Below are 27,613 nucleotides of genomic sequence, written 5' to 3' on the forward strand. Positions count from 1 at the left end.
ATTTGACCAGCAGACTATTTTGCCAACTCCTGCTCTAAATCATGCTTTTCCTGCCATTTGAAGTTATAAAATCTTTACAGTTTGTAAATTTACAAGTCCTGATTAAGCAGTGATGGGTTTATGTTCAGCAAGATCATTTTTACTTCAATATTCAATTTCCTTCAGTGACCCTCATCTCCCTGAAGGGTGGGGCAGGCAGCTAGGTGATGATGCCAAGAGATGCTCACTTGAAGAGCTTGCCCTGATTCAGACCATTTCAATAAGACAAGCAAAATATGCACCAGCTTGAAAACAATGATCCATGTTAATGGAAGAGAGTTCTGAAATAAATATGTAGGCTAAAAGATTTGAAATGTAGGCCATTATAATGTGTCTCTCTCTTTTACATGTTATCTACATCTTTATCACAATAAACAGTTTTAATTCATACTTTGCAACAAATGGCATGTAACAAGGTGAAAATGAAAGCATATTCTATAACAGATTAAATTAAAAAATAGAATCCTTATACAAATTTATTTAAAAATTCAATGACTTCTAAGGCCTAACTGTGCTTGAGAAAAACTCCACATTATCCTAATTTCCGAAGTTTAGGTTCCTAATGCAGAAAAAAGTCCCCACATAAAATTAAAAATCTACATGAAATTTTAAAATGGTATATCCACTACCAATGACTTACAATTCTAAATTCTGAAAAAAAAGAACATATGCTATTCTAATTTAACTATAAACTGGAGATCAATATAGGAGAAAAAAATAATGCAAAGTTAACTAGGTGTATGTCAGACTCTCTCTGAACTGTTACTGTAATTAAAAAGGGCAAAAGAAAAGGCATGCACTCAACTTCCTTGGGAATGTTAAACCGTCATTAAGTAGCAATCCCAGATAATTTCTAGAACTAAAATGAACTTACCCCTTCTTTTTTTCCTTTTCTCTCCATCTTCTCCAATGTCACCCTCTTCATCATCATCTTCTTCTGACCCACTTATATCAGAGCCTGATATTTCTTCCCCTTGAACAGAAATTAAAAACAATGATTTTTATTCTGTGCCAGGTCATTGGTTATTTAGAAAATGCCTGTATCAACTTACTTCATTAAGTTTTTACTGCCCTAAACAACCCCTGTACTAAAATTCCTTGACAGTGTATCAGATATACTAACCTCAGAAATAGACATGATGTATACAGAAGTTTTATTTTTTAATTTCCTAAAGAGACGTTGAATTCTTATCCATTTAAAATTTCAAATAATAAAGTATAGTTCTAAGTAGATGTAAAAATTACATGTTAGTTATTTCAGTCTTTTAAAAGTATGATCACTTTTGGGAAGCATTTTCTCTTTAGTTTTTTGTTTAAGATATTAAATAATTCATTCAACCTGGAAATTTTTAAGAGCCATAAAGCTGTCATCTAACACAGTGATCCCACTTTTAGAACTACATCACAACAAATATTTCAAAAGACTTATTTGTACAAAGATTATGTTAACCTAAAAAAAAAGCAAATAAAAATAATAATTAAACTAATATTAATTAAGATCAGTACTATGTTGCCTTCAAAGTAGTTATTTAAAAATATCACTATCCATATATGAAACGTCTAAGAAAACAAAAGTAATTGGGTAAAAAAATAAAACATACACTAATCACACCAAGATAATATTTAAACCTGTAAATAAAGGATGGAAAGAGATCACAGAGCCTTGGGATAAGGAATTCATTAAAAAATATTTTGTTCTTTAGGCCTAGAAACAATGACACCCAATACTTAAATCCTGGTTTCTAAATACCATTCTCCAGTGAAAGGAACCAAGGAGAAACAGCAGATTTTAAGTTTGGGGTAGAGAATATACAAAATAAGCCCAAAACATCTGTGATGCCAGAAAATAAGGAAGTGTTAAACAAACGGAGAACTTGTGGGAGCAGGCTGACAGGATAAAGGAACGGCCCTGCAGGAGCTCCTAGTGGCCAAAGCTGAAACAATTTGAGCAAACATATATATTTATTATTATTGTATTATAAACCATAAATATCCATGAATCCATACTGACCCATGTAAATAATTAAATAAATAAATAAATTGCGGAGAAGGGACTGCTTTTCCATACAACAGAATTCCAAACACTAAACATCAGAAGGACATAGTATGGAAAGAGAAAGTCACCAAATGGGTAAAATGCCACAGAATTACTGTTTCAGGCAAGAACCCTTGATGGATGCTAAAATTAGGGCAAAAAAGTATAATAGAAACAGGAACCTTTGAATTGTCTCAAAGTAGCTCCACACAAGATGCACATTAATAACAAAGGAAAAAATAAAATAAACAGATTTGTAGTAGAGAAATGTTACAGAATAATTACAAGAGAACTATAGACAAATCCAAACTGAGGAATAGTCTGCAAATATATGACCAGTCCTCTGCAAAAGCGTCAAGATCATGAAAGACAGAAGCCTGAGGAGCTGGAGACTGGATGAGACTCAAGACATGATGACTACAGGAACCATGTGATCCTAGGCTGGATACTGGACTACAGGAAAAGGGCAGGAGGAAAGCTATCCACGTTTAAACAAGATCTTCACACCGATGACTTTTAAAATTAAGTAAAACTATTTTACTGGTATGGCCTAAAAATTTTTAAATAAGATCTGTAGTTAATAAGTTTGTATCAGTATAAATTTCCTGGTTTCAATAATTGTACTATGATTACATAAGATGTTAACATCAGGGGAAGCTAGGTAATGAGTAATATAGAAACTCTCAATATATTTGCAAGTTTTCTATAAGTCTAAAATTATCTCAAAATAAAGTTTAAAAAGCATTCTTGTAATATTTTTGCCTACTTTTTATTGTTTATATGATCAATTCTATTAACTTTGTCGACTGTGCTACAACAAATGTCCTAAGAGCATATATAAAATAAAATGTGTTAAAAATAAGGTCAGCATTTCCATGAGATCCAGAAATTCCACTTCTGAGTATATGCACACAAAAAATTGAAAGCAGGAACTCGAACAGGTATTTGTATGCCCACATTCGTAACAGTCAAGAGGCAGAAGCTCCTGAAGTGCCCATCGACAGATGAATGCACAAACAAAATGTGGTATGTACATAGCACAGAATATTATTCAGCCTTAATAAGGAAGGAAATTCTGACACATGCTACAACATGGATAAAACTTGAGGATATCATGCTAAGTGAAATAAACCAGACACAAAAGGATAAACATTATATAATTTTACTTATATGCAGTACCTAGAACAGTCAAACTCAGAGACAGAAAGTAAAATAGTAGTTACCGGGGCTTGAGGAAGAGAGGGATATGGGAAGTTAATGTTTAAAGGGTACAGAGTTTCATTTTGGGATGACTAAAAAGTTGTGGAGATAGATGATGGTAATGATTATAGAACAGCGTGACTGTACTTAATGCCACAGAACTATACACTTAAAAATAGTTAAAATGGTTGCCCTGGTCGGTATGGCTCAGTGGATTGAGCGCCCGCCTGTGAACCAAAGGGTCATTGGTTTGACTCCCAGTCAGGGCACATGCCTGGGTCGCGGGCCAGGTCCCCAGTTGGGGCTGCACAAGAGGCAACGACAGGTTGATGTTTCTTTCTCCCTCCCTTCCCCTCTCTCTTAAAATATTTTTTTTAAATAGTTAAAATGGTAAACTTTGTTATAGATTTTTTACAACATTAAAAAATGTAAAAACTTAAGTCAGCAAGATAAAGATATGAACTTAACATTAAAAAATTTAAGAAATTTCAAATCTTTAAAACATACTGATTATAAATACCACCTAGTGGTCACATTTGAAATATCAAATTTCATTATCTAAGAGGCAGGCCAATTACTACTGCTTTTCCTCAATAATCTCTCAAGTTTATTGAATCAACATCTTCTCCAAACATTTGTGATGCTGGCACCTCTGGATCTCACATCTGATCTAACCAGTCGCCCCACAGACTGAAAAGACAGGTCCAAAGCCCCATGCTGACCTGGTCTGCAATGGAGCCCTGTGCCAATCAGCTCTCAGCATCAAGGGAGTCCCCGTGCACTTAGTGACAGTAGGCAAGTTTCTCAATCTCACGAACAAGGTCTTCAAACTTTCTAACCTTCTAACATTATCTTCTTGGAAAAGAATTTCCAAAAGAGGATCTCATGTTCAAATTTAAGTATGAAACCCTATTTTCAAGGCCATGAAATAAACTTTTACTTAAAGTAAACTTGGTTTACCCATGACTCCGTGATAGCTTTCTGTGCTTCAAACAATACTATCACAGAGAACTCTGGTTGTAGTCACCTAAATAGATGGTAGGACTTGCTCTTACACAGACACAATAAAAATTCATTATTTCGCCCTGGCTGGTGTGGCTCAGTGGATTGAGCACCAACCTGAGAACCAAAGGGTCACTGGTTCGATTCCCAGTCAGGGCACATGCCTGGGTTGTGGGCCAGGTCCCCAGTTGTGGGCGTGAGAGAGGCAACCACACAGTGATGTTTCTCTCCCTCATTTCTCTCTGTCCCTACCCCCCTCCCTGGAAATAAATAAATAAATAAAAATCTTAAAAAAAAAAAAAAAAAAAGAGGCATAAGCAACTGTAGGGCCAGTGTCCACCTTTACTTTAAAAAAAAAAAAATTTCATTATTTCATAAGTGGTCATGTGAAATCTACGAAAGGTCACTGGGATTAAGATGGGGGTTTAAATTAAGTAAAGTTTTTTAATCACATGTACAAGCATTATGTAATTTTACTTGAGCTTAATATGAAAATGCTAAAGTATGTACCAAGTTACCAAGCAGAAATATTCCTTTAAATATCAATGTTAGAGGTAAAAAGAAATTTTTAATAGGCGGTTTTTATTAGAACACTTAGTGGTTAAGTAACATATTTTTAGCCAGCATTAAGATCAACATTTTGGGGAAAAGTTACCTTCTTCAAGCTTTTTTTTCAGTTCTTCTATTTCTTTCTGAAACTGACGAAGCAAAGCATCCTTCGGATCTTCATTAATTCTAGCTTTATTTTTAATGTTCTTAGCACGGTTAGCATACCGTAACGTGCTGATAGTTTCATCATAGTTGTAATCTGCTGGCCCAATATTTGCACACTGTAGAATTAGGAATATGAAACATTTGAATGCCTGACACAGTTAAAATTAATACTACCATTACAAAGATATCGAAGAGAATTTTTGAAGCATACTTCTACACTGGTATTCTTAAAAAAGAAGAGTATAATCACGTGGGTTTCCAAACACCACCAAATAGGCTAGCACACATGGTATACTGGAAGACGAATAACCACAGGTCAAATAGTATAAACTAATCAATAGTGTTTAAAATGTTATGTATATTATGGGATAAACAGGAAATCTTAAATTTGCCTAATGATAACTATAATATCATAAATTAAGTCTTACCATCATGGTCTTTGAATTTCCTCCTAAGGAATCCTGAAGAAGACGAGTCAATTTAGAGTTACGATAAGGCACATGAGTGCTTTTTCCATCAACCAAAGCAGATATCACATTACCAAGGGTAGAAAGCGAAAGATTGATTTTTGTAGCTTCCTTGAGGCGCTGTCCAGTAGCTCCAGTTTTTGCTTGTCTTTCTGAACCCTAGCAATAACAGAGACAGAAATAAAGCTAAAATTAAAAGTATAGACTACTGTTTCCAAAGCTTAAAAACAAAGTAATTTAACAGTTAAAAAAAAAACAAAACCTGATGTAATATCTGGAATTCACTTCAAAATAATACAGGAAGGGAAGTGGGGAATGGTAGAGATGAAGCAGGACTGGCCATGAAGTGGTAACTGTTGAAGTTGGGGATGGTCACGCGGAAGATCATCACACTATTCTATCTACTTTTGTATGGGTTCAAAATATTCCATATGTAAACCACACCTTTTCACTTGAATTTTTATTCATTTATAAAATAAATAAATGACAAGAGTTATTCTTTAAGTAGTACCCTATTACTTACAGCAAGATCTACCAGATGGAGCTTCCCCATCCTGACATGCATGTTACCATCAACACCTTTTTCACTGCATTCTATAGTAATTGTAAAGATGGCGTGGGAGCGGGAGCTATGCTCATTCATATTAGTCGCACCAACAGAACCTTGAAAAAAGGAAGGAAACCCTTAAGAAGTATAATAACAGGGACTGTCTTTAAAAGCTATTAACTATAACTATCTAGAATGGCTTAAAATACTTAATTTCATTGGAGCCAAAAAGCAGAGAGCATGGCTAAACCATAAAAGCATAGGAGAGTTTAGCTGTTACTAAAAGTTTGACAATTTATGTTGATAACAAAAGAATTTGTAAGTTTCTCATATTCAAGAGGCAATTTTAGGACAAAATACTTAATTTTAACCCCAAGTATTACTGGCTACAAAAATAACCGATTTACATAAAAATACATGTTAAATAATTCAAAAAATTATTACTGTTTAAGCTGTCTCTAAAAAGTATTATATCCTGGGCATGTGGAATGTAAGCCACAGAACTACTTGTACATATGCATTCGTTGGTGCCAGGATATTCAGTGCAGCATCGTTCACAGCAGCAAAAGATCAGAAACAACCAACAGGACAGTGGTTAATCAGTTATACACTTGTCATACTATGGATTTTTAAAAAATAAGACAGATCTGTATGACATGGAAAAATATCCATAACATATGACTGAAAAAGAGAGGAATATATATTATAATTCCACTTCCATAACACAAAACCATTCATTCAAAATATACTAAGCAGTTTTGAGTGTATAAATATTTTACATGAATATATTGTGTAAAGGGTCTGTTTTGTTTTTTTACAATATGCATGTATTGATTTTTCCCTTAAACTTCAAAGTACAACAGTATATGTTAATTTTACCCAATGTCAAAATTATCTTTCTACAATATCTTCATGCAAAACTCTCCATGGAAGCTTTGATTTCAGAATTTAAACATTAAAATATAAACATTATTCATTATTAGCATATGGCTATACTGAAAGTCAGATAACTAGAATGTAAATTGCACTGATACAGAAAAGTAAAGCCTAACTAAGTAAGTTAGGCAGAGAAAGACAAATACCATATAATTTCACTTATATGTGGAATCTAAAGAACAAAATAAATGAACAAACAAAGTAGAAACAGACCCATAGTTGTGGATAACAGAGTGATGGTAGCCAGAGGGGAGGCATTTGGGGGCTGAGTGAAAAATGTTAAGGGATTAAGAAGTGCAAATTGGCAGTTACAGAACAGCCACAGGATGTAAAGTACAGCATAGGGAATGTAGTCAATATTGCAGTAACTATGCATGGTGCCAGTGGGTACTGGAAATATGGGGAGGGAGGACTAGTTAAAGTATATGATTGTCTAACCACTATGCTGGACACCTGAAACCAATATAAAATAATATTGAAAGTAAACTGTAATTAAAAAACAAAAAAAACAAAAGTAAAGCCTGATGAAAGAAGATAAAGAATTACTGAAAGTAAGTGCAAGGACTTGTGACTCCATACTATATTTTCTACTTTCTTTTAAATCAAATTATGAATTTATAATTTTTCCCCAAAATACAAAAAACGATTAAACCTTGATTTTGTTATCCCATTACCGAGAGATATTTGGGATGGTTTCCCATTTTGGGTCCTCAAAAGGAACACTAAGATGAGCATCTCTGAGCAGATAGCCTTCTCTCTCTCCAGAATTATTTCCATGGAATGTATTTTCCAAACTGGAATTACTTGGTAAAAGGGTAGAAATTATTTTATAGCTATGTGATATCAAATCATACTAAAGCAATGTTTTTCAATTTGGATGGGAAGAGAACATGTGATTTGAAACGATCATATTAATACCTATTGTATTTGCAATATAAGTAAAGCATGCTATTTATGATAGTAATTTTACTGTGTTCTTGGTTATGAAAACCAAGAAATGAAAAAGACATGCTGTTAAGTGTGACCCACGTTGGATCTTACGATCCCGAGGACAGCACAGCTTGCAACAATCAAGCAGACTCAGTGCTCCAACCTACTGACAGGCGCATAATGGAAGTAAAACAAAAAAGACTTATAAAGCTTTAATTTTTGTCAAATATTTATTTTGAAATAAAAATATTTATGTTTTCCAAGAGGGTATGGAAAAATTTATTCTATAAATATGCCTGCATGTGTATAAACTCATGTATATGTACAATAAAAATATTTATTGTAATATTGCTCATAATAGCAAGATTGAAAACGACCCAAAAGTCCATCAATAAAAGACTGGGTAAATAAATTGTGTATATAGATTTATTTAAAGAAATAGTACATCATTCTTTAAAATGTTTACATATACACTGGTATGTGTTAATGTGAAATGACCTCTAAAATAATACTTTTAAGTGGATAAAGTATGCTATTATCAGACTCATAAAGAAAGAGGACACTCCCTAAAAACAACAAGCGTGGGCACACAGACGACATTAGAGGGGGCACATGAGGAACTAACAGAGGTTGTCACTGGGGATGGGAACTAGGTAACTGAGACACAGGGTAGGAGAGACTTGTTTTTCAGTGTATACTTTCATATCTTTTGAATTTTATACCAAGTGTATGGATTACCTATTCAAAAAAATAATTTTTAAAGAAAGAAACTTGGTTTAAAGGCTGATAACACTGTACTATAAAAATATTAACCAATTTACAAGGATGTCCATGAGGTAAATGAACTGAAATAGTTTGTTCGCATTTTAGTTGGTAGGCAGGCTGCTTATTTGTTTGTGAGTTGACAACTTATTTTCTTAAGTGTAAAATTAACTATTTCTATACTATGACACCTGTACAATATGGGTAGTAATTTTATATTTGTATAAATTTTTCATCTATTTAGAATAAAAGCTTTTATTTTCCCATTTCTCCCCTCTGCTATTTCCCTCTTGATAGTTATTTTACTATATTTCTATATGATAAAGTTTACATTTATGTTGGAATTTTTATATTGGATATTTGTACTAAGTGTTTAATTCTTAAACTCAACCTATTAATTAAAGAGTATTTTTCTCTCTGCTCTCTTAGGTTTTTCAAATCTTTTCATCTTTGTTTCACTTTATTTCTCTCATCAGAATTTCTGAGTTCTCCTTGAACAAATCTCACAAAATTCATTCTCAAGTAATTAATGGGAGGTTTTGATCACTATTGTAAATGGAATCTTACGTTAAAAAATTATTTAAATTAAATAAACAGTACATGAACATATTCCTGGTATAAAAAATTTTTAAATACCTTTAAAATATATATATAAGCTTCCAACATCCCTTTTCCTCAATCTTACTTCCCCTTCCCTAAAGCTAACCACTACTGAATGTCCTTTCATTGTGTATTACACATGCACACATGTAGACACACACACACAATGTCCAAATATATAGTTTAATAATTTGGTTTTTTATACATATATTAATAGAATGATGCAGTAATACTATTCTGTCATTTGCTTTCTTTTCACTTAATATATCTTGAGCTTCATTATAGTCCAGAGTATTTTTGTACCATAATTTATATAACCAATGTTTTGTTTATAGTTATTTGTGTCAAACTTTTTATTACAAATAATGTTTCAATAAAGCACTTCTTACACTTAAAGTAGTTTTCTAGAATGTATATCTACAATTAGAAACAGTGAGTCAAAAGCAATGAATTTTTAAAATTTCAACAGATACTGTCAAACCACCCTTCAAAAAGCTGCACTATTTTATAATCCCATCGCCAGTGCCCAGGTCTTCAGAGCCTCACCAACCTGGAGATCCTTTCACTCACACCCATGGGGGAAAACAGCTCCCCAATTTTCCTGTTTGTGAAGCTGAACAACCTTTCATATGCTTATCGCTGTGTATAGTTCTGTGAATAACATATTCGTAGATATCTTTTGCTCATTTTCCTGTTAAAAAGTTGGTCTTTTTCTTTCTACTCTTGGTTTTTAAGAATGCAATTGATTTTTTACATTTTTTGCTTACTTTCCTTGAGCTCGCTTGATTTACAGTGTAGTCGCAAAAACTGGAAAAAGAAATGCTTACTTCCTATGTTTTTATCTTTCACCTCAAATCTAATTGGTGTTAGCAACATCACTAGTACTAGGCCTGGGACATCTGTGTCTTAAATATTACTGAAGTTCTTTCTTATTTAGACAAAAACTGAAACAATTCCAAAAATAAAATCCCACTTTATTTAATTTTGTTTTCTTGTCAATAAAAGGGAGGAAGTATAGTGCCTGATTATGCTGATTCATGGCCTAGGTTAATATACTCATTCTGCCACTTATTAAGTAGTGTATAAACTTGGACAACTTATTTAAATAAAGCTTGGTTTCCTCATAAAATAGGAATTTAATAACGTCAGTCTATTATGAGGATTAAAAGAGATAATTTTTATAAAGCACTTAGCACAAGCATTTGCCACATGATAAGTGCTCCATAAATGTTACCAAATTATCATTATAGCTAACAAGAAACAGCTATGTAAGAGTTTCAAAGATATGATGCTATTACTAAGAAACAAAATTTTGGTCATCGCAGAAAGCAGTCTGTGATATCTTTCATCTATACGTGCTCACTACCTAGGAAATAACCAAAAAGGAAGGGTTTTCAAGAAACTTAAAAATCCAGCCCTGAATGATGTGGCTCTGTTGGTTGGGCATTGTCCTGCAAAGTGAAAGGTCGCTGGTTCCATTCCCAGTCAGAGCATGTGCCTGGGTTGCAACCTGGACCCCAGTTGGGGCGCATGTTAGAGGCAACTGATCAATGTTACTCTCCCTTTCTTTCTCCCTTGCCCTCTCTCTAAAAATAAATAAATAAAATCTTTAAAAAAAAGAAATTAAGAAACTTAAAAATCTAGTCTTTGTGGGACAAAATGCCACACCAGTTTTGCTTCTAAACCAGCCTCCCCAACACATAAATGTTTACTCTCAATTATGTACCATACTTACGATTTTTGTGGCCTAATGTCATAATTCTATCCATATCATCAGCATTATTCACTACATAAGCTGATAAGTCTTTGATATAAACTCCCACATCAGGTCTTTCTTTAACCTAAAAAAAAAAATTAGAGGACTTTACACATATATTCATCATTTTCCCACAGCTATTCACTGAACACCTACTATCTATAAATAATATTTAAATAAATGTGTTATTTATTGAACACAATTATTTACGGAACATCTACTATGAGACATGCTAGATATTGAATATACAGTAATGAACAAGGTAGACAGTCTCTACACCTGTGGAAGTGAAAATCTACAGGGAGAATGTGCAGATGAATACACACACAAGATATTTTATTTCAATTGTGCTAATGCCATGCATTAGAAGAATATAAGACAATATGAGAAAATACTACAGAGACTTAAGCTAGTGAAGTAGGAACAGTATGTTTCCCCAAGATGATGTTTAAGCTGAGACTTAAAGAAATAGAAGGTAGCTAGTCTGGGTTGGGGTAGGAGGGAAGGAGTAAATGCAAGGATCTTAAAATAAGAAAAAACTAGGCACTTAGAAAAAAATAAACAAAGCCATGGTAGCTGGAAAGAGTAGGAAGGATGGGGAAGGGGGCAGGGGGTGTGGTTACTATCTGGCTAGAGAGGTAGGCAGAGAAAAGAAATAAGCGATTGTTGGTCTTAACAGCAATTTGAAGTTGCTGGACAATTTCAAACAATTGAGTGAAGTACTCAGATCTATGGCACCCATGCAAAAATATTACCTTTCTGTGAGTAAACTTATGAAATTTTACCAAATTTGAAGGACATATTTAGGAAAGATCTATATAAAATACATATAGATAAGTGTTAGAAATACAAAATTCACTTTGGAAGGCCCGGAAGTCACCTCCACAAGTCCACACAAAAAAGTAAAACTGAGGCAGAGGCCTGTGGATGCTGGTGGGGAGAGCCATTCACCGGTGGTAAGACCTCACAAAGACAACAAATAAAAGTTCAGAAAACAGTCCCAAAGACAAAAGCTATAAGGGCACACACAAATACTTTAAATGTTTTTAAAGGTTTGAAAATAACTGGTCTATTTCAATACTTATCAGAAAATGTATGGTAAAGAACAACTTGTGTATGGCAAACTGGGATTTCTGAAAAATACAAAAATAACGCACTTAGATGCCACAGCAACACCCAATTGCTATAAAAGCTTTAAAACATTATTCTCACTTTCTGTGCTCATCATACTGCAGACTGAAAACAAACATTCTTCAAACTGACATCAGTCTGCAAAGTCTAAGGCTGTTTTCAATCAAATATGATCTTAATTCAAAACTCAATTAAGTGTAGATAAAGTGGTTAGATATGAAAGATGAAAAAATTGAATATGATTCCAAATTTATAGAAGTTAAAAAAAAGGGTGGTAAAGTTAATCAAAGAATTTTTCTCATGAAAACATAGAAGTTAAATTGCTATACCAAATACAATTTATAACACTAAAACAATGAGTCTCAATGGGGGCAGTTACTGCTCTGCTCTGAATGTTTTAGAAATGTGTGGGGGAGTTTCTGGTTCACTTGAGGACACTATTAGTATTTAGATAGGGACCAGGGATACTAAGCATCCTACAGTGGGTGGGATGGTCTCAATCAAAGAAAAAGTGCCCCACAAAATTTTGAATGTGCTACCAATGAATGTCCTACAGGTGAATAAACTATATTTACTTAGGTCTAGGCCCTAACTCCATTTTACATATAAAGACAAAATGCTTTTCCATGGTAATAATAATAATATAGTAATGCAGGAATTCTGAAAAAAAAATTAACCTTACTTTGCTCAGTACCCTATCAAGAGCTCATCACTCTTCTCAAAGACCATGTCATTGACAGTAACATCAATCAAGCTGTTATCAGGTCAACATATCTGAAACAGTGTGCATTTGTAGCTGTTGCAGTCATGATTGATTATACATGCCTCTGACTCCTTCATTATGTCAGAGGGTGGTCACTTTTAAGCATTTTATATATTGAAGTACTAACATTTTATTTTTTAAGTCCTTTTATTCTCCTTTATATTATAATTGAGCAGTATGTTGATTATTTTATCATCTATGAATTTTATTTCAGGACAGTCAAAGAAGGATTACAAAATATTGTCATAAAACAGGGGCACTGGCCCTGACTGGTGTGGCTCAGTTGATCAAGCATGGACCCACAAAAGAAAGGGTCATCAGTTCAATTACAAGTCAGAGTACATGCTTGGATTGCAGGTTTAGACCCCAGCTGGGCTACAAGAGGCAACCAGTCAGTTTCTCTCCCTCACTTCTCCCTCCCTTCCCCTCTAAAAATAAATAAATACAATCTTTACAAATGGGGGGCACTGGGACTAACACAGTTGAAAACCATTGACAAGACTATTGCTGAGAATAAATCTGATCTATAATTACTGGCACAAAAGTAGAGATGTTATTTCCAAATGATTTTTATTTTAATAATTTGGGCAATAAAATAAACTTTTAAAAATTAAAGCACAAGACTTCCAGACAAGATGGAGGTGTAGACAGACACGCTGCGTCTCCCTCCACAACTAAGAAGGAATACAACTACCTCAAAACTAGAAACAACCACAAGTTCCAGAAAATCAAACTGCATGAAAGTCCAGCAAACAAAGATATAAAGAAGAAATACTCATCCAGACAGGTAGGAAGGGCGGGGCCAGGGTGGAGAAGACACGGTGTGGTGGTGACAGCAGCGGCAGGCCAGCAGAAAGCCCAGTCACATGTTTTAAAAAGTCAGGAGGGACACCAGGGGAGCGTTCCCAGCTCCTCACCAAAACTTGCAGCCCATGGTCCCAGAATCAGGGAAAATCAAGCCTCATTGCTTCTGACTGTGCAGACCAGTGGGGGTTGGGGTGGCAGCAGAAACTGCTGATCTCAGCAGAGTCTGCTTGTTTAAAGGATACCCAAGGTCCTAGAACCTCTGCAAACTCACCCACTCTGGGAACGATGGCCTGGGCAGCGGATAGAGGGGCACCACTCTGGTGCTGAAGTGGGAGAGGTCCCTGGAAAAGGGGCAAGTGCTGGGTAGGTGGCATTGTTCCCTCTCAGACCCTCCCCTACATACAGCGCCACAACGTGGTGAAACAGGTCGCCCTGTACTGATGAATCCCGAGGACGAATCCCTACAACGCAACTGGAGCAACAGCTCTGCCTGGGACACAGAGGCAAACACACGCAGGAGCCTGTCAGAATGAGGAGACAGAAAAGTATGGCTCAAAAGGGGAAATGGACCAAGGTTCAAGTGGGAGAACTAAGAGACAAGGAGATAGCGAACCTAACAGATGAGGAGGTAGATAACCTAACAGACGCAGAGTTCAAAACACTGGTGATAAAGATGCTCACAGGCTTGACAGATATGCTTGAGTACAGCAAACACATTAGAGAAGAAGTGAAGGCTATGCTAAGTGAAACAAAGGAAAATCCACACAAAACCAATGGTGAAGGGAAGGAAACCTGGGTTCAAATCAATGATTTGGAACATAAAAAAGAAAAAAACAGTCAACCAGTGCAGAATGAGGAGGCAAGAATTGAAAAAAATGAGGGAAACTTCTTAATGTTTTGCAAAGGAGACGAACATACAGGTCTGGGAAGCACGGAGGGTCCAGGGTGAGCTGGACCCAGAATCGACCACACCAGGATGCATCATGACTGAGATGCCAAAGGTGAAAGATAAAGACAAGAGTCCTGGGGGCAGCAAGAGAGAGGTGGAGAGTTGCCTACAAAGCGGTGCCTATAGGACTATCAGCTGATTTCTCAGAGGACACTTTGCAGGCAGGAAGGGACTGGCAAGCAGTATTCAACGTGATGAAAAGCAACCTACAAGCAAGATTACTCTATCCAGCAAGGCTATCATTTGGAATGGAAGGGCAGATGAAGTGCTTCCCAGACAAGGTGAAGCTAAAGGAGTTCATCATCACCAAGTCATTATTATATGAAATGTCAAAGGGACTTAAAGAAAAAGAGGATCAAAACTATGAACACTAAAATGACAACAAACTCACAACTATCAACAACTGAATCTAAAAATAAAAACAAAATCCAACTAAGCAAACCAGAATAGGAACAGAATCCTAGGTATGGGGATCATTTGGAGGGTTATCAGCTGGGAGTGGGGAGGGGGAGAAATGGGGAAATGGTGCAGGGACTAAGAAGCATAATCGATTGGTACAAAATAGACAGGGGGAAGTTAAGAATCGTATAGGAAAGGGTGAAGCCAAAGAACGTATATGCAGGACCCATGGACATGAACTAAGGGGGGTGGGATTGCTAAAGGGAAGGGAGGTAGTACTGGGCAGAGGGGAGCAAAGGGGGAAAAATTTTGAACTACTGTAATAACAATCAATAAAATATACTTTAAAAAAACATAAAAAATAAAAAATAAAAATAAAAATGCATAATAGACAAAAAGTAAAAACCACCAAAATGATCATGGATGAAGGAATCAATAAACTGTAGTATATCCATAAAATGAATTGTTATTCAGCAACAAAGAGAAATGAAGTACTGACACCTACTACAACGTAGATAAACCATGAAAGATTATGCTAAGTGAAAGAAGCTAGTCACAAAGGACCATATACTGTATTATTTCTTTTTATGACGTATCCAAAATAGGCAAATCAATAGAGGCAGAAAGTAGATTAATCATTGACTAGGACTGGGGAGAAGGGGTGGGTGACAGCTAAGGGTTGTGGGGTTTCTTTTTGGGGTAATGACAATGTTCTAGAATCAGATAGTAGTGATGGTTGTCTAACTGTGAATATACTAAAAACCACTAAATTGTACAATTTAAAAGGGTGAATATTATGCTATGTGAATTATTTCTCAATTTAAAAAACAATGAATGTGAATCAGCATTACTTGTCAGTTAACAGCGTAATGTATCAACTAATAAAGTTTGTGATTATCTCGTATTTATGCACATAATCTCACTTTCCCTTTCCTAAGGTGCATGATGAAAGTAGTTTTTGGTGCCAATCCATTACCCAAGTGTACAAACCAGAATTTCTCAATCAGAAAGTCTGGTTTTCCCTTCAGGTAAAAGAAAGACTGAAAACACTAGTATTTGTGACCGCATTCATTAGTCTTAATACCTATATTTTTGCTGCTTTAAAAATGTTTGACTTAAAATAAATTCTGGCATACTCTTGGGAATTTATACCAGAGAATGAAAACTTACATTTGCATAAAAATCTCTGTCTGAATGTTCATAGTTGTTTTATTCATAATAGCCAAAAATTGTAAACTGACTAAACGTCCATTAACAGGTGAATGGTTAAACAAACTATGGTGCAGACATATACCAACCAATATTACTTTGCAACAACAAGGAATGAACTATAAATACATTCAGCAACTTGGATGAATCTCCAGGGAGTTATACCATGAGAAAAAGCCAATCCCAAAAGGTTATATATTGTATGGTTACAGTCATATAACATTCTTGAAAAGACAAAATTTTAGAATTGGAAAGCAGATCAGCGGTTGCCAGGGGTTAGGGCAGGGGACAGAAGGCAAGGTGGATGTGGTTACGAAAGAGCAACATAAAGCATCTTTGTGATGGAACAGTGAGAGTACCTTGACATGGTAGTGGACATACCAATCTATAGGTGATAAAATAGCATAGAATACAAAACAGTACAAGAAAAACTGAGGGCATTTGCATAAGATCTGTAGGTTGTACCTATGTCAATACCATGGTTGTAATATTGTACTATGTAAAATTTTACCACTGGGGAAAACTGTGTAAAGGGTACATCTGTTTAAATGGTATCTCTCTGTATTATTTCTTACAACTGCATGTGAATCCATATGAAGATCAATGCATATATTATGCTGCTTTTGTAGTATAAATAAATATGCATTTGTTTGTATTTACAGAGAAACACTAAAAGGATACTGGAAGTGATTATCTTTAGGGTGGGGAGAAATGGGGCAAATGCAGTAGGAACAAGACTTTGATGCATGATTACAATATTTTTCTTTTTAAACCATGTGATCACATTACTCGGTCAAAAAATAAGTGAAATATTAAAAGTACCTTTTGTACCACAAGGATCTTAATTTAGTAAACATTCTATTGTTTTGGAAAGTACTCCAATTTCAATTATCCTTACCTCTAATCTCTGTGTCTGATCCTTGCCCAAGAGGTCACGAACTTCTTCATTATATATTTCCAAATAAGACACTCGAACCAAAAATCTATAAATAAAACATCATTTTAAAAACATAAAACAGTGAAATTTTTCTAAGAACAGTTTTAAAATGTGTTTATAAAATCTGTACCTTTATGCCTTTCTTATGTTTATACTTCTCAATATTGGAAAATAAAAACTCTTTTACCTTGTATCACCCTCTGCTTTTGCAATATGACCAAATATGTGAGCAAATGAATTTGGAATGATTCCTCTAAGTTCAGGAACAGCTCGAACACCTTCCATGGTAAAAGTTTTGCCTGTTCCAGTTTGTCCATATGCAAAAATAGTCCCTGAAAACAAAGAGAATCAATAGAGTTTAATGCTACAGAAAAATAGCTCTTAAAATTAATTCCATTGAAACTGTGGTGCAATTACTTTCCTGAATTCTTGTATAAATTTCATCTTTATTTTCAACAATCACAATATGTACTCTGTGGCACATGAGCAAAGCACTACTAAAGTACTAGAGTCAAGGAGATATTCCTAATTATTAATAAAAAAGAACCCCAAACCCTAAATGTAAAATCTTACATTGTAGATTATTTTAAAACATTTCTCGTAATGTGTATATTAATTATTTATGTAGACACTAAATTGGAAAAGGTTGTAGTAGAAAGACTCAATGTGAATCCACGTATCTGCCACTTTAATCCACTTGACCTTAGACAAGTTTCTACCCAGAGGTTGTTTCCTCAAAGGTAAAAGGGGGATAAAATGTAACTACCCTACATGAATAGTAAGAACTAAATGAAACACTTTACTTCAAGAGACCAGCATGATGCCTGGTAGAGTACAAGAAAACCGTAGTTATTTTCCCCATAATCCTAAAGTAACCAAATCCCAGAACAAAACTCATGAATATTTATAAGGATTAAAAAAAAAAAAAAAAATCAAAGACCCAAGGTAAAAGTCACACTGCCTGGCATCCAACAAAAAATTGCCAAGCTTTCAAAAATGTAAAAAGATATGACTCATAATGAGGAAATCAATCAATCAATCAAAACCAACTCAAAACTGACAAATGTTAGAATTAGCAGACAAAAACACTAAAACAGTTATAAAAACTACATTCTATATGTTAAGAAGTTCACTGAAAACTTTGAATGGAAGTTTAGAAGAACCTAGATGGAAGACATAACAAACAGCCAAATCAGACATCTAGAGATGAAAACTACAATGCATGAGATGAAAAATACAATAGAGTTAATGGTAGATTACAGATTGCAGAAGAAAAGATCACAAAGAAAACATACAAACAAAAGGAATCAAAAATGAAACCAAGAAAAAAAAATGTTTTAAATCAATGAGCTATGGGACAATTTCAAGTAGCCTAATATACACATTGATGTAGTCCTGCAAAAAAGTGGACAGTGGGAGCAGAAAAAAATATTTAAAGAAATAATGCCTGAAATTTCTCCAACTTTGATGAAAACCACAAATCCAGAGATCTAAGAAGCTTAATAAACTGTAGGTACAGCAACATGAAGAAAAACACACCAAGGCACATCATAATCAAATTGCTCAAAACCAGTGATGATGAAGAAAATGTAAAAAGCAACCAGACATAGAAAGACATGTTATATATAAAGGAATCAAGATAAAAAGGAAAGGAGATTTCTGGCCAGAAAAAAATACAAATGAGAAGACTACAGCAATATCTTTAAAGTATTGTATTAAAGAAGAAACTAAGAACCTAGAATCCGATAGCCAGTGAAAATACTTTCATAAACAAAAGCAAAATGAATACCATGACCAGTGGACCCCCACTCTAAGAAATGTTAAAGGAAGTTTTGTAATGTAGAAGGAAAATGATCTAGATGGAAATATGAATCTACATAAAAGAATAAAGAGTACTAGAAATGATAACTAATGGGGACATTAATATATAAGATTTTTTCTTATTATTTAAATCTCTTTAAAAGATAACTGACAGTTTAAAAATAATAACAATGTGGTTTGGAGTTTACAACATGTAGAAGTAAAATATATGACAAGAGCACAAAGCTTGGGAGGAGAGAAATAGAGGTATAGTGTAAAATTTTTATATTATACATAAAGTTATATACCCTTGAAGGTACACTGTGATATAGTAAAGATCTGTACTATATATCTTAAAGCAACCACTAAAATAAAACAAAGATATATTGCAATAGGCCAACAGAGAAGACAGAATGGAATAACAAAAATACACGATTAATCCAAAATACGGGATAAAATGAGGAAAAGGAGAAAAAAGAATGGGACAAAAAATATGAATAAACAAATTATACTATATCCATACAATGAAATATAATTTTGTCATAAAAAAGAATGAATGAAGTACTGATACATGCTACAAGAATGAACACTGAAAATATGCTAAATAGCCAGACACAAAAAACTACATAGTATATGATTCTATGTATATGAAATGCCCAGAACAGGCAAACTCACACACACAGAAAGTAAACTAAGAGTTTGCTAGAGTAGAAGTGAGCAGAATTGGGTGTAACTACTAATACAGGCACAAAGATTCTTTTGGGGGGTAATGGGAATGTTCTGGAAACAGATAATGGTGATTGTTGCACAACACTATGAATGTACTAAAAACCCGACTTGTACACTGCAAGATACCAAAAACTATAAAAGTACTGGTGAGAGAAATTAAAGAAGACATAATAAATGGATAGGTATATCATGTTTCTGGATTGGAAGACTCAATATTGTCAGAATACCAATTCAACAAAATCCCAGGGTTTTTTGGTGGAAATTGACACTGTGATCCTAAAATTTATACAAAAATGCAAAGGACCCTAGAAAAGTCAAAATAATTTTGAAAAAGAATAAGAAGGTTAGAGACCAGATACTGCTTAATTTCAAAACATAAAGCCACAGTAATCCAAACAGGATAGACATGAAATAGAACAGATAATCCAGAATAAACCCACACATTTGTGGTCCATTAATTTTTAACAAAGGCACCAAGTTAATTCCAAAGGAAAGGATAATCTTCTCAACAACTGGTGCTGGAACAACTGAATATCCATAGGCAAGAAGGAAAAAAATAAGGCAAGAACTCAGACTCTTACCTCATACCACACATAAAAATGAAGTCAAAACGAATCACAGACCTTAATGTAAGACCTAAAATGTTTACAGAATCTAGATAAAAAACACAGAGGAATCTCATGCACAGGGAAGGGTGTGCCAAGGTCCTCTCTCTGGCCTACAACACCCACATGAGCTGCTCGGCCTATTTACATCTCTGACCTAGTCTAACGTACTTGGACTCATTCACCTGATGCTAACTCCTCTGGCCTCCTCCCATTCCTAGAACACACCAGGCACATTTCTGCTTATGGGGCGTTGTGCTTGTTTGTTCCTCTGCTTAGACTGTGCTTCTCTCACCTATCCTCACTTTCTTCAGAGCTCTGCTCTTGGGGCACTTTCTTAGAGAGAACGTCCTTGGCCACCCAGTCTAAAATTCTGAACTCTTCCCCAAACTTCCTATTCTCCTTTCCTTTTTATTTTTCCCTTTTGCACTTATTAATTATCATACAATAAAATTTACTTTTTATCATATTATTTACCAGATTAGAATCTAAGCTTTTTGAAGACAGGGCTTTAATGTTGTCCCCAAGTACCATGAACAGTAAACATTATTTTTTGAATAGATGGATGCTGTCAATATTCACTGTAAGCTTTACATATTCAATAGGACTTCCATTCAAGCAGAAATTGCTTTATGTAGCCTACAACCCACTTAAAATTGAAGAGTTTTGATATTTTCTTTATTCCATGCCAGATCTTCAACTATAAAAACAAATTGGAATTCTTTAGCAAACCACAAAAGGAGTAACTTAGAGATAACTTTATTAACACCTTCTCATTAATGCCTATCAAAAGTGATGAAATTTTACACAGCATAGGGGATATAATCAATAATATTATAACTATGTATGTTACCATGTGGGTACTGGAAATATCAGCCCTGGCTGGTTTGGCTCAGTGGATTGAGCGTCGGCCTGCGAGCTAAGTGTCGCTGGTTCGATCTTCCAGTCAGGGCACATCAGAGAAGGAAAACTCTGACTCCAAAAAACCTCCGCTGCCTTGCGGCATACCTCTTCAGGGGAAAGGCTAAGGGAGTAAACCCCGACAGAAAATCCGGAGCCGGAGTCCCTAAGGCGGTTTGACGTTGTAGTCAACACCGGCAACTCCTGCGGCGCACCTGAAGCCAAGCTGTATTGACTCCGTCTTTCCCTTGGACCCTTCAGCTGCGAAGAGAGGGGGGGTCTGCTGCATGGGCAACAGCAGACCCTCCATATCACCCTAGCATATCACCCTGCCCAGGCTCTGTAGCTTCAGCTTCACTGGAGAGGACACTCCAGCGTCATCACAAGATGTCGATCCAACACGGGAGGAGACAGATACCGTGTCACTCCCGAGTCGAACTGCACAGCCATTCTCGGCGGTGCAGATAGACTCTTAAGAAGCTACACCATCGTCTCTCGAGACGGACGGCTGCCGACGACGACTGGAAATATCAGGGGGAATACTTCATAAAGTACAGGATTATCTGACCACTATGCTGTGCAGCTGAAACTAATACAAAATAACACTAAACGTAAACTGTAATTGAAAAGTAGAATTTAAACTAAAAAAAATAGGAGAAAACCTTTGTGGTCCTGGGTTTGGCAAAAGTTTCTTAGCTAGGTCACCAAAAGCATGACGATAAAATAAAAAACTGATAAATTGGACTAAATCAAAATTTGAAACTTTTTCTCTTAAAAAAACACCATTAAGAGAATAAAAACACAAGTCACAGACTGGGAGAAACTATTTTCAAAATATCTGAATCTAGAATATACAAAGAGCAGGATGCAATAAGAAGACCAACAACCAAATTTAAAAATGGGCCAAGTATTTAAGAGACATTTTACCAAAGAAGACATATAAATGACTAATATGTAATACTTATATGCAGATTTTTGACTGTGTGAGATGTCAACATCTTTAATTCCTGCATTGTTCAAGAGTCAGCAGTATTCAACATTGTTAGTCACCAGGGAAATACAAGTTAAAACAATGAGATACTACTACAGATCCTCTAGAATGGCTATAATTAAAAAGACTGATAATCTAAATGTTGGGAAGCCCTGGATGGTGTGGCTCAGTGGACTGAGTGCCGGCCTGCAAACCGAGAGGTCACTGGTTCAATTCTTGGTCAGGACACATGCCTGGGTTGGGGGCCGGGCCCCCAATTGGGGGTGTGCAAGAGGCAAGTGATTATGTCTTTTCCACACTGATGTGTCTCTCACTCCTTTCCCCTCTTTCTAAAAATAAATAAATAAATATTTTAAATAAATAAATAGACACTGGCAAGAATGTGAAGAAAGTGGGAACTCTCATACCATGCTGGTGGGGGAGAGGGGGAGGTAGTGCAGTCACCACTGCGAAAAAGTATGGCAGTTTCTTCAAAATATAAACAAATATTAACCCTATGACCCAGCACTTCCACTCCTAGGTATTTACCCAAGAGAAACCTTAAAATGTATCTGTACAACAACTAAGAAGGAAGACAACTACCTCAAAACTAGAAACAACCACAAGTTCCAGAAAATCAAACTGCATGGAAGTCCAGCAAACAAAGATATAAAGAAGAAATACTCATCCAGACAGGTAGGAGCGATGGAGAGGCCAGAGTGTGATGGTGGTGGCGGCAGCAGCAGGCTGGCAGAAAGCGCAGTCACATGTTTTAAAAAGTCAGGAGGGACACCTGGGAAATGTTCCCAGCTCCTCACTGGACCTCACAGCTCACAGTCCCAGCACCGGGGAAAATAAAGCCTCATTGCTTCTGACTGTGCAAACCAGTGGGGGTAGGGGTGGAGGCAGAAACTGCCGGCCTCAGCAGAGTCTGCTTGTTTAAAGGACACCCACGGTCCTAGAACGTCTGCAAACTCACCCACTCTGGGAACAATGGCCTGGGCAGCGACTGGAGGGGCGCCAGTCCGGTGTGGAAGTGGGAGAGGTCCCTGGAAAAGGGGCAAGTGCTGGGTAGGTGGCATTGTTCCCTCTCGGACCTCTCCCCCACATACAGCGCCACAACGTGGTGAAACAGGTCACCCTGTACTGATGAATCCCTAAGGCTCCGCCCCTTACAACATAACAGGAGTGACAGCTCTACCTGGGACGCGGAGACAAACAAACGCAGGAGCCTGTCAGAATGAGGAGACAGAGAAGTATGGCCCAAAAGGGGGGACGGATCAAGGTTCAAGTGGGAGAACTAAGCGACAAGGAGATAGCCAACCTAACGGATGAGGAAATGGTGCAGGGACTAAGAAGCATAATCGCTTGGTACAAAACAGACAAGGGGAAGTTAAGAATTGTATAGAAAAGGGTGAAGCCAAAGAACTTATATGCAGGACCCATGGACATGAACTAAGCGGGTAGAATTGCTTGAGGGAAGGGGGGTACTGGGCAGAGGGGAGCAAAGGGGGAAAAAATTTGAACTACTGTAACAACATAATAAATAAAATATACTTAAAAAGAAAAAAAAAGTATCCGTACAAAGACTTAAAAAGAATGTCTGTAGCAGCATTACTTATAATAGCCAAATATCATAAAAGATGGTATATTGATACAATGTGATATAATTCAGCAATAAAAAGGGACAAACTACTGATAGATGCTACAAGATGGAGAACCCTCAAAAACATTATGCTATGTGAAAGAAAATCAGTAAGATGAGATAATGTATAATTTGATTTACATAAAATTTTGAGGAAAGTCGAAACCATAAACAGAAAGCAGGTCAGTGGCTGCCTTGGACAGCAAATGGACCTAAAGGAAATTCTGTGGGTAATAAATTGAATTGTGGTGATAGTTTCACAACTGTATGTGTTTACTACAACTCATCAAACTATAATTACAGTGGGTGAATTTATGAGGTACTAATAATACCTTGACAGAGTTTTTTAAAAAAGTGAACTATATAAAGTACTCACCATTGTAGCCTTCAAGAACAGAATCAATAATAGGTCTTGCAGTTAAGTTATAAACATCAAGTTGTTTACTCTCTGGTCCAAAAACTGTATCAAAAGTAAATGTCTTTGGAGGTTCATTGGAAGAATCAGTCTTATGGACAGTGATAGTTCCTCTCATCTCATCCACACTGACAGCCTGTCTGTAGCACATGGATTTTTCTCTCTCATTAAGGGGTCGGCACCTGACAACCACCTTCACATTATCACAGCTTTCTGGCTTCTCTGATTTATTGATCTGGTGGAGAAAATATTTGCAAATAATGAAAAGAACATCTCCTTTTACCTTTAACAGATTAAATTTAAAATTTGAAAATGGCTACTTTGTCATCTCAGTGCCTTGTACATATAAGCACTCCATAAGTATTTGTTAAATGCAAAAAAAGATTTATAGCTACATAGAAAAAGCTTATTAAAAGGTATTAAAAAGAAATTTCTTTTACAATACAAATGAGGGAAGGGAAAATCTAATTTATACTTATAGTAAATGTTATTCAAGCAGAAATGAACCAGCACATTATTGTCATTCTGCACAAAAGTCCTTGACTTTCTGAGTTTCCTACTTGTAGGAAAACACATGTGAACATAATTAACAACTTTAATCAAGAATATAGCCCTGACTGGTGTGGCTCAGTGGGTTGGCCATCATCCCACAAACTGAAGGGTTGCTGGTTCAATTCCTAGTCAGGGCACATACCTGGGTAGCCAGACAGGTTGAGGCAACCAATTGATGTTTCTCTCACATAACTATGTTTCTCTCCCTCTCTTTTTCCCTCCCATCTCCTCTCTCTAAAAATAAATAAATATTTTTAAAAAAATCCTTAAGGTGGTCTGCAAGACCTGGCTCTGGCCCACATCTATACTTCTCCTATCTTACTTCACAGATTACCCTGCTTGGCTTTCTTTTAGGCCTCTTCTTGTCACTGTGTCCTTCTCACCACAGGCCTTTTTAGGTGCTATTCCTTCTACCTAGAACACTCCTCCCTCTCTTCATTTTATACTGCAGATTTTGACTCAATACACACTCTACCTGGGCAGACTTCCCTGAATAGGTCAAATTCTTGTACAGGCATACCTCGCAGATCCTTAAGGTTAAGTTCCAGACCACAACAATAAATTGAGTAATGTAATCAAGTGAGTATTGCAATAGACGGAGTCATACTCATTTTGCTAATGAAAGGTCTTACCTTTGATTTGTACAATAAAAAACGACACAACTGTGAAGAGCAATAAAGCAAAGAACAATAAAATGAGGTATGCCTGCACAGGCCCAGAGAGCACCTTTCTCACTCTGTCTTCTACATCTGGTTATAATTCCACTTTTGACTGCTCATTATTTCATTAATGTCTGTCTTACTCTCTGTCTACACCAGAGGTTGTAAACAGGTAGTCAAGGGACTGAATATAGCCCACAGATGTCTTTTGTTTGGCTCAGAGTATTTAAAAATCTTCTGAATTAGTTGCTAAAATTGATAATTTTTACAAAATAGCAATTTCAGATTTTCTTGAAAAAAGTGGATAATCTGACATTGGTAGGCCATCATTCCTACATGGCAACACTTTACAATTCACCAGAATCTACTTCTATCTACTGTATGCCACCGCGAGTGATTCCGTTAATGTTAAGTGTCTTGTCTCTAAACGTGTTTGGTTTTCGCCTCTGCCCAAGAAGGCAAGCATCTTTCTTCCCAAGTTTAAGAACCAGTCTGGTTTTGCTCAATATTGCTCAAAATAGAGATTTGCTCAATTTCTAATGCCTAACATGTGGCTGGTGCCCAATATTTGTCCAATTAATTGATAAACAACTTGAAAGCAACAACAAGGAACAAATACTGAGCGTTTAATGTTAAATGTCAAGTGCTGTCCTTCAATTCTCCTGAGCAGTATCTTATTTCATCCTGTAACAATGCCATGAAGAAAAGTTAAATTATGTGGAAACTAAGGGCCCGGAAAGATGAAATAATTGTCCAACGCCTCATAACAAGCAGGTAACTGGCCACGGTTCAGGCGTTCTCCATGACCCCTGTACTGGACTACGGACGCCTCCTTACTAAATGCACGATAAAAACCTGTGAAATCATATAAGACAAATCATATAAGACAAATCACATAAGACAAACCAGCACCCACTACCGACCGCGTCACACACACACAGACACCTAGGGATTACATTCTTGTACTGTACGCGAGGGCGCCACAAGCGCAGTGACAGCTCGAGTCAGGGGCCTGAGTAGGGGCAGACAGCCCTTGCTTTGCTGCCTTCCGGAGCCTGGCTCCGCGTGGAGATCCTACGGGTGCGGAGCATCAAAAACCAACCGAACGGCAGCTCCCAGATGCCCAACCCCGCGGGCAGGGCTGTGAGCGAGAGCGCATCCTCCGGCACAGCGCCTTTATGTCAAGCAGCGCAGGCCCTACAGGATGCAGCAGCGACGAAGGTAGCAAAGCTTGCTCTGGGTCCCTCCCAAGGCCAGCCAGCCGACTGCGCGCGCCAGGCCCACTCGCCAGTCTCCCCAACCACAAGGGCCGCAAGGCCGACCCTGCCCCACCCCACCCCACCCCGGCCACCCGCTTGCTCCGCGCCTCCATGGCAACGACCGCGCCCCCGGGCCAGGCCGCCGAGATGAGGAGGAACCACGGTGCCTGAGCCGCTCTCCTCACCGGCATTGTGGCTCCCTCCCGTGCCCGGTGGGCGTCTCCGCCCAGGGTGCAGTCCTACGACGCCGGGTTCGCGGGAGAGGCTGGCCGAAGATTACCGACACACCACCTTGGTGCTCTCGAGACTGCGGCTCTGCTGGGCGAGAATGCGCTGTGCGCAGGCGCACTTTGAACTTGCCCCGCCCCGTCCCCCGGCCTCCGCCTTCCTCGGCCCTTTGAATTACGCCTGCGCGGAGGATTTTGGAGTCAGTCTCCTAGGACGCCGGACTCAGGCCGCGCCTGCGCAGTACTGCCATTCCGCTGCGCTAAAATTCCGGCGGGTATTGAGGCGGGGAAACCTGGGTGTCGCCAGTTGAGAAAAGGAACCGTTCACATCGCAAGCCTCATCTTCTGGCGCTTGCAATGCTACAATATTAAAAAGAGAAAACAATAACAATTGTACATTGTGCGCCATCTGGAGAGCTAAAGATTTTACATACATTACTGTGCTTGATTGCTTTCTTGCTTATGATCTCTCACCATTAGAAGGCGAAGTCGTGAGAAGCTTTTGTTGACATTCTCACAAGTATCTCCAAAACCTAGAATGGGAACTAAAATAGGACCTGGCACACGGTAGGTTTTCACTAAATATTTGTGAAAGAACGAATGATCCATCCATCGTCTTTCTTATTTGAACCTCTTTCCTGAACACCACTCCATTTGGATGTGTAATAG

General features: G+C 36.9%; 1 protein-coding gene across 2 annotated transcripts in view; it reads right to left on the reverse strand.

Moving 5' to 3' along the window:
* KIF3A (kinesin family member 3A) overlaps nucleotides 1-27,045 on the reverse strand; it is a 44,854-nt gene extending 17,809 nt beyond the window's left edge. For both annotated transcript variants that reach the window (XM_090288045.1, XM_090288044.1), the window contains exons 1-9: nucleotides 26,903-27,045; nucleotides 24,209-24,482; nucleotides 17,371-17,515; nucleotides 17,145-17,229; nucleotides 10,968-11,073; nucleotides 5,981-6,120; nucleotides 5,419-5,616; nucleotides 4,932-5,106; nucleotides 914-1,012 (exon numbers count right to left, since the gene is read on the reverse strand). In XM_090288045.1, coding sequence (XP_090144171.1) covers nucleotides 914-1,012; nucleotides 4,932-5,106; nucleotides 5,419-5,616; nucleotides 5,981-6,120; nucleotides 10,968-11,073; nucleotides 17,145-17,229; nucleotides 17,371-17,515; nucleotides 24,209-24,482; nucleotides 26,903-26,908 — 1,228 coding nt within the window. In that variant the 5' untranslated portion in view covers nucleotides 26,909-27,045. The remainder of the gene's footprint in view (nucleotides 1-913; nucleotides 1,013-4,931; nucleotides 5,107-5,418; nucleotides 5,617-5,980; nucleotides 6,121-10,967; nucleotides 11,074-17,144; nucleotides 17,230-17,370; nucleotides 17,516-24,208; nucleotides 24,483-26,902) is intronic.
* Between the last annotated feature and the right edge of the window lie 568 nt (nucleotides 27,046-27,613).

Source organism: Furipterus horrens, unplaced genomic scaffold (assembly GCF_987537825.1).
Source record: "Furipterus horrens unplaced genomic scaffold, mFurHor1.1.pri manual_scaffold_10, whole genome shotgun sequence".
In the NCBI taxonomy this organism is placed as follows: Eukaryota; Metazoa; Chordata; class Mammalia; order Chiroptera; family Furipteridae; genus Furipterus; species Furipterus horrens.